At 41.8% G+C, this 8341-nt stretch overlaps 1 protein-coding gene across 1 annotated transcript in view; it reads left to right on the top strand.

Annotated features, from left to right (window-relative positions):
- Positions 1-7303, top strand: part of LOC138945528 (kinesin-related protein 4-like) — a gene marked incomplete at its 5' end in the record, with an annotated part of 156241 nt that extends 148938 nt beyond the window's left edge. The window contains 1 exon segment of the mRNA XM_070316965.1: positions 6885-7303. Within this exon segment, the coding sequence (XP_070173066.1) occupies positions 6885-6959 (75 nt within the window). The 3' untranslated portion in view covers positions 6960-7303.
- Positions 7304-8341: the final 1038 nt, after the last annotated feature.

Below are 8341 nucleotides of genomic sequence, written 5' to 3'. Positions count from 1 at the left end.
ACACACACACACACACACACACACACACACACACACACACACACACACTGAAACAGACACACACACGCACACACATACACCGACATACATATACACGTACACAAACCAGGAGTGAGAGCGAGAGAAAAAAGGAGAAAGAGAGAGTCGTCAGTAAGTAGTGGTATTGACACGTAGCGATAATGACACGTAGCGCTAAAAGATGTAGTGCTGTCGACACGTAGTGATAATGAACGAATGATAGCGACTCATCGACAAATTATTTGTAGCACTAATCAACGTAGCGATAGCGGCACGTAGCACAAATGACACGTGGGACAAATGACACGTAGCACAAATGACACGCAGCGCTGGCGATACGCACCCGGCGCGTTGTCACCAAGAACGTTAAAAAAAACCAGGATATCATCATGGTGCCTCTCTACAAAAACCAGGTCTATGAACTCTTCATCTAAAGTCAGTCAGTAATGTATTAACCTCCTTAACACAATCCTCATCTTGTCCCATAGTGATTTCTGCCGCCAAAGAACATGTGGTTCTCAACTCAAAAGACCGATTTGTCGTCTTCCGGCATTGCGAAATTCAGATCTACCCCAACTACGTGCATTGATCTGAGCAATAAAATGTAGATGCGATAATCTGCAAACATCTCTTCAACACAATCTGCATCTTGTCCCATCGTGATTTCTGTCTGCAAAGAACATGTGGTTCTCAACTCATCTTCCAGTGTGAAATTCAGATCTGCCCCAAGTACGTGCAATAAAATGTAAAAGCGATAATCTGAAAAAAATCTTTTCGCGTGAACGCTGCCACGTTGTCATCAGTCCGATGTCTTTTATCCTGAGCAGGGATGAACACACTTTTTCATCAGCAGTTTGTTATGTTTATCCGCAGACTGCTTTACATTACTTGTCGTCTGTTTTAGATTGACTCGTAGGGTTCTTCAGCCAGGCAAGAAGTGCTTGTTTACTGACACGCTCTCACGCACGACATGTCGTAAATGCAAGTTCTAACGATTGTTTTTTTTATTGCACTGATAGAGAATGTCGATAGTTGTAAACTTCTGCCATTTCTTAATGTTTATTTCATTATTTTGCATACGGATATGGCTAATAAGTGGATAATCTGTTACAACACGAAACGCGTTCTAAATCCGGGAAGGGAGGCTACTCCAGCGTACTTTCAGGTGTATCCTACAGCCTTAACAAGTTTATAACTTCAAAAGATCTTTGTTCCTGACGACACGGCCCTCTACCCGTTCTTAGTCAAGAAATCAAAGAACACGTAAATCAACCTCTTCAGACATCATTTCCCCCTCCCCCCCCCCCCCCCCCCCACTAGATGAAGCTTTCGTTTCTTTATTTTCCCTCCCAGTCAAACATGTATTGTGATTCTCTAGCAACTATAGAATCCTTTTTCTGTCCACTCCCCAAAACATTTCCAAGGAAGGGAAACCATTGAAAAACAACAAGACTGAATCATCCTTTTTACATTTAGTCAAGTTTTGACTAAATGTTTTAACATAGAGGGGGAATTGAGACGAGGGTCGTGGTGTATGTGTGTGTGTGTGTGTGTGTGTGTGTGTGAGTGTGTGTGTGTGTGTGTGTGTGTGTGTGTGTGTGTGTGTGTCTGTCTGTCTGTCTGTCTGTGCGTGTGTGTGTGTGTGTAGAGCGATTCAGACTAAACTACTGGACCGATCTTTATGAACTTTGACATGAGAGTTCCTGGGAATGATATCCCCGGACTTTTTTTCATTTTTTCGATAAATACCTTTGGTGACGTCATATCCGGCTTTTTGTAAAAGTTGAGGCGGCACTGTCACACCCTCATTTTTCAATCAAATTGATTGAAATTTTGGCAAAGCAATCTTCGACGAAGGCCGGACTTCGGTATTGCATTTCAGCTTGCTGGCTTAAAAACTAATGAATGAGTTTGGTCATTAAAAATCGGAAACTTGTAAATATATATATTTTTTTTTCGATACTGGGCGTATACAGAGTAGTTTACGGTAAACAATTTCATCTTATTCTTCGTCATTTTCTGATTCCAATAACATATACATATGTTATATTTGGATTACAAACAAGCTCTGAAAATTAAAAATATGAAAATTATCATTAATTTTCCGAAATCGATTTAAAAATAATTTCATCTTATGCCTTGTTGGTCCCTGATTCCAAAAACATATAGATATGATATGTTTGGATTAAAAACAAACTCAGTAAGCTAAAAAGAATAGACATACAGAAAAGCGTGTTATCCTGCTCAGCGCGACCACTACCGCACTTTTCTGCATGGCTTGTCGATTTCACTGCCTTTGCCACGAGCGGTGGACTCCGTCGCGATATAACCTTGAATGGTTGAAAACGACGTTAAACACCAAATAAAGAAAGAAAGAAAGAAAGCGGTGGACTGACGAAACTACGAGTATGTGGTCTTGGTGAAAAAAGCAGTGCGTTCAGTTTCATTCTGTGAGTTCGACAGCTTGACTAAATGTTGTTATTTCGCCTTACGCGACTTGTTTTTATTTTCCTTGTTTACTCCACTGATCGAAACTGGGGAGTGGTCGTTTACTAGGTACTGTAACCTGTGCGCAGAATTTGACCAAAAGTAGAGGGTGGGCGTTTTCTCGATATTGGGCGTATACAAAGTAGTTTACGGTAATGCAAAACACTGCCACGCTCACAAAGCTTGACCACCTGGCAGTCCATCTAAACTCAGGAAAATCTGAAGTTTGCAAATTAAGTTTTTTTCAGAAAATGTGAGACATTTGAGAACCTCTGGAATAGGATCAAGGTTATTTCTATGAAAACTTGCAGGCATATTGCCCCTTTTGACAGATGTGAATGACATGTGTTAGGCAAAAGACAGCATTTTTGTCAAGTCCCAAGCTTAGCCTGAATGTATTCATACTATCTTTGCTTTTCCATGAGTAACACTGTTTTTCAAACAAAAATCTGTGGCAGGAGTGGCAATGGACAGATGGCCTTTGTCTGATAGCAACTTCATAGTTATAGTTATGCAGAGGGGAAGTGAGGAAGCTGTTCTTTTCATTTGTTCTAACTTCACAACTATTTGTTACTTGATCCAGATCAAAAATAATGCATGGTTCATTTGAAATATCAATATTTGCAAGAGAGAGATTGGCTGCTTTCGACTTGATTCGACTTACTTTGCGTATCGGCTGCAGAGAAAAGTAAGAATGTTCCCGCCAAATGGTTGCAAGTCTTCAGTCGTTTGCTGTGTTGTTTACACTTTCTACTGTTGCCAGTGGGGGTGGGTAGTGTTCTTGTTATGACAAAGAGTATCAATGTCGAATAACTTTATTCTGTATGGTGTTTGATTACACATTCTAACACAAACGCAAAATATAGTTAATTATTACCAATTCAGTGCCCCATATGGCATCAGGACGGATTCTAGGTGACCCTCTAAATGTTATAACGTTCAGGCAGGGACCCTTTGTGTTTATCACGCTAAAACTTAACAAGACAAAGTACAAATGTAATTCAATAATATCAGCGTGATTTATTCTAAAGAATGACACTTCAAATGCTGTCAGGTAATACTATCTTTATCTAAAAAAATACCGAAAAGCGAGTTTTGTCGGTGGGTGCGTAACGGAACAGCAAGGCACCGCCCATCGTCTGAGTGTGCAATGCCGACCGCTCACTTGAAATCTAAATGATTAAAATTCGGAAAAATCAAGTGAAATTGCGCCACTCGCTTTACATCAAATGTATCTTTACGTCATTTCCCATCCGTCTGGAGTCGGTTCTAAATCTGTCGCTCTCTGTTCAACGAGAAAAAGCGAAGCAACCGAAACGCATGTTCAACATGGTTTATCTTGTGAGATTGTTGTGTGTCAAAGGCATTTGACCTGTGAATATTGATCACGTCAGGTGTGTTACTCTGATTGGCTGACTCGGGTCACGAGAATTCTTTGACTGACAGGCATAATCAGGTAGAAGCGCTCAAGTTCCCATTGCGGCTGTTCTGTCTAATTCGCGGGGTTGCTTCGAAATTTCTTTTGGTCGAATTAAACGGTAATAAAACCGTTATTTCTAATATGCTGACTGTTAGCAAATGATAAAAGACATGTCTCACAAACGATATCAGCATTCGCCTAAAAGGCTCACGCTTGATATCTTTTTTCTCGACATGTCTTGTTATCATTTGCTAACAGTCAGCATATTAGAAATAACTCACACTATATGTATTTGTAGATTGCTGTGAGTCATGATAAATCAGTCCATCCGCCGTGTCGTCTGCTACACTTTGCCCGCTTTAGCACATAGATTCCAGGGGCGGATCAGTTCATTTTATGGGAGGGGTTTCCAAAAGTATATTGTGAAGATATGGTTGTGAAGGCGCGAAGCGCCGAGCCGACGGCGCGAAGCGTCTAGCTTGCTAGGGGGGTCCGGGGGCATGCCCCCCCGGAAAATTTTGAAAAAAAGGATGCAAAATGGTGCAATCTGGTGCATTCTGAGGATGATCATTACCAGTTTCAGGCAGCAGATTTTGTCACTGATTAATACCCCAAACAACAACAACAACAACCCAGAAAAACACAATTTTTTTTTTTGGGGGGGGGCTAGGGGGTCTGGGGGGGGGGCTGGGGGGGAGGGGAGGGTTTCCGGAAACCCCAGAACCCCCCCCCCCCCTCGTCCGCCCCTGGATTCGTCTGTTTCACTGATACTGAAAAAGGTTTTCCCGCTAAACTTCTCTCGAAGAACGAATCAGTTTGGTGGATTGGTCAGTCTGTCACATGTTGTGGGGGCCCCATACGGGTTGAAAGGGACAGTGTCGTGGTTTTTTTCCTTCTCGAGTGCACTACCGTTCTCACCATATCAGTTACTTCCGTTTTGTTTCTTTTTTTCCCAATTGACACCATGTATGACACTGAGATGGAACAGAAAAGTTGTAAAGATGCACAAATTAAGGGGAATACGAAACAAAACAAAAGTAACTGATCTCGTTAGAACGGCAAAAAACGAGAGAGAGAGAGAGAGAGAGAGAGAGAGAGAGAGAGAGAGAGAGAGAGAGAGAGAGACAGACAGACAGACAGACAGACAGACAGACAGACAGACAGACAGACAGACAGACACAGAGACATACACAGAGACAGACACAGAGACAGAGACAGAGAGAGAGACAGAGAGAGAGAGAGAAATATAGAGAGAGAGAAAGAGAGAGTGAGAGAGAGAGTGAGAGAGAGAGAGTGAGAGAGAGAGAATGAGAGAGTGAGAGAGAGAGTGAGAGGGAGAGAGAGAGAGAGAGAGAGAGTGTGAGAGAGAGAGAAATAAAGAGAGAAAGACAGAGAGAGAGATAGAGAAAGACAGAGAGAGACATAGAGAGTGAGAGAGAGAGAGAGGGAGAGAGAGAGTGAGAGAGAGAGAGAGTGAGAGAGAGAAAGAGAGAGAGAGAGAGCGTGAGAGAGAGATAGAGAGAGAGAGAGAGAGAGAGAGAGAGAGAGAGAGAGAGAGAGAGAGAGAGAGTGTGTGTGTGTGTGTGATAGGAATAGGTGATAATAATTATGAGTTATTTCTAATATGCTGACTGTTAGCAAATGATAACAGACATGTCGAGAAAATGGATTATCAGTATGAGCCGGGTGCGAATACTGATATCATTTTTGAGACTTGTCTGTTTTCATTTTCTAACAGTCAACATATTAGAAATAACGGTTTTATTACCGACTGATTTGACCAAAAGAAATTTCGAAGCGACCCCGCGAATCCGACGGAACAGCTGCACGGTCGCTCTTATCTGATTAAGCCTATCAGTCAAAGTGACCTGGGTCACCCAATCAGAGTCACTCACCTGACGTGATGAATATTCACCGGTAAACGCGTTCTGACAACATTTTGAAGTGAGTGGGTCGGCATTGCAAACGCAGAGGGTGGGTGCATCCTGAACCCAGGTCAAAAATGAGTTACTTCCCTTCGGGTCTCATTCTATCCCTGGCAGGATGCCTTGGTTTTCCTTGTCTGGAGAGGAAATCGATTTTTTATTTTATTTTTTAATTTTTTACATATTTAGATCTTTTCGTAATGTGTTATGGATATAAGCAGATTCGCGATCGTCGATAATGATTTTTCATGGTGTTGTGTAATTTTTAAATTACAAAGGAATTGATATGTAAGACAGTTTCAAGCGAGCTATTTTTCGCAGCTGTATTTAGTTACTGTGCAAACAACTCTAAATATGGCAAAAGTGTCACGTGATAATCAACCGTTTGGTTTCGGTGCTCGCTGGAGCAGACGCTTTTTTCTGTAACCAGTTGACAGTGATGCAACCATATATTACGGTCTCCTTCCGGCAGGAGTCCCAAAATGTCGACTTGTTTTGACCTTAGAACGATGTCTTTATCATAACTGTGAATAACAGAACGGAGATCACTGTCGAAGTTGGCCAATCTGCAATCATTTTCGTCTCGCGAACACTGCTCGCGAACAACATATGGGAGATAACTCTGTATTCTTGTTTTGATAGATTCGCGTAGGAATTTCGCGTCCGGTCAGAGAGACAACTGGCGATAGCCGTGGAGCGATGATTATCAGAATGAGGGTGGGTGGTGCCTTGCCGTTCTGTGAAGCGGCCACCGACAACACTCGCTTTTAGGTATTTTGTAGATAAAGAGTGTAGTATCTCACAGCAATTGAAGTGTCACTCTTTAACATAAGTCACTATGATATTGTTAGTTCCAATGTTTACTTTGTCTTGTTAATTTTTAGCGTGATAACCAAAAAGGGGTCCCTACTTTTAACGTTATAACGTTTAGAGAGTCACCTAAGAATCAGTCCTGATTGTTCAAAGAGCCATATGGTGCACTGGAATGGTAGTACATCGTTTTAACGTGGGCATTTGTTGTTGTTCTGTTCTAGTTGGGTGATGAAGAGAGAAACAAAAGAAGGGCCGAAGCGGATCCGAGCGGAGTGTCGCAAAGCTTGAATTTGTAACTCACAGGAAGGCCGTTAAGCACTTAGCGGGCGCATACCTGTGTGTGTGTGTGTGTGTGTGTGTGTGTGTGTGTGTGTGTGTGTGTGTGTGTGTGTGTGTGTTTGTGTGTGTGAGTGTTTGTGTGTGTGTATGTGTGTGTGTGTGTGTGTGTGTGTGTTTGTGTGTGTGTGTGTGTGTTTGTGTGTTTGTGTGTGTGTGTGTGTGTGTGTGTTCGGTTTGTGTGTGTGTGTGTGTGTACGGTTTGTGTGTGTGTGTGTGTGTGTGTGTGTGTTTGAGTTTTTGTGTGTGTGTTTGTGTCTGTGTGTGTGTTTGTGTGTGTCTGTGTGTATGTGTGTTTGTGTATGGGTGTGTGTGAGTGTGTAAGTGTGTGTGTGTGTGTGTATGTTTGTGTGTGTGTGTGTGTGTGTATATGTGTGTGTGTGTGTGTGTGTGTATGTGTGTGTGTGTGTGTGTTTGTGTGTATGTGTGTGTGTGTGTGTGTGTGTGTGTGTGTGTGTGTGTGTGTGTACGAATGAGAACTCGAAAACTTTATTTCGGAAGAATAATAGCATAAGGACCATATGATCCTTTCTTACTGCTAGTCCCTACTACAATACATACACAAAACGACGAACAAGAATGAAGCAAAGAGAAAAAAAAGAGAGAGAGAGAGAGAGAGAGAGAGAGAGAGAGAGAGAGAGAGAGAGAGAGAGAGAGAGAGAGAGAGAGAGAGAGAGACAGAGAGAGAGAGAGAGAGAGAGAGAGAGAGAGAGTTTTGATCTTGCACGTTTAAGTGGAAGTTATTCAGAACTTAAAAAAAAAAATTGATCGGATATTTAAACAGATGCAATATAGCTGTTTTAGACTTGCTTATATAATTCATTTATTATCCTTCACGGAAACTTATTGTAATGACGAACGGATATTTTCACTTGTAATACCTTACAATCTATATTTGATGCTCTTTTTTTTGTAGAATTGCTTTAGTAATTAACATCAGTTAAAATTGAAAAGTTGAATAAATCCTTTTAAATTGATTTGTTGACGAATTTGTTTCAGACAACCCCCCTCCCCCCCCCCCTCCCCCCTCCCTCTCTCTCTTTTTACATTTAGTCAAGTTTTGACTACATTTTTTAACATAGAGGGGGAATCGAGACGAGGGTCGTGGTGTATGTGTGTGTGTTTGTGTGTGTGTGTGTGTGTGTGTGTGTCTGTGTGTCTGTGTGTCTGTGTGTGTCTGTCTGTGCGTGTGTGTCTGTCTGTGCGATTCAGACTGAACTACTGGACCGATCTTTATGAAATTTGACATGAGAGTTCCTGGGAATGATATCCCCGGACTTATCCGGCTTTTTTCAGCTTGCTGGCTTAAAAACTAATGAATGAGTTTGGTCATTAAAAATCG

The sequence above is a fragment of the Littorina saxatilis genome, linkage group LG13 (genome assembly GCF_037325665.1).
Source record: "Littorina saxatilis isolate snail1 linkage group LG13, US_GU_Lsax_2.0, whole genome shotgun sequence".
Lineage (NCBI taxonomy): Eukaryota > Metazoa > Mollusca > Gastropoda > Littorinimorpha > Littorinidae > Littorina > Littorina saxatilis.
This window is presented reverse-complemented; position numbering and strand designations above follow the sequence as displayed.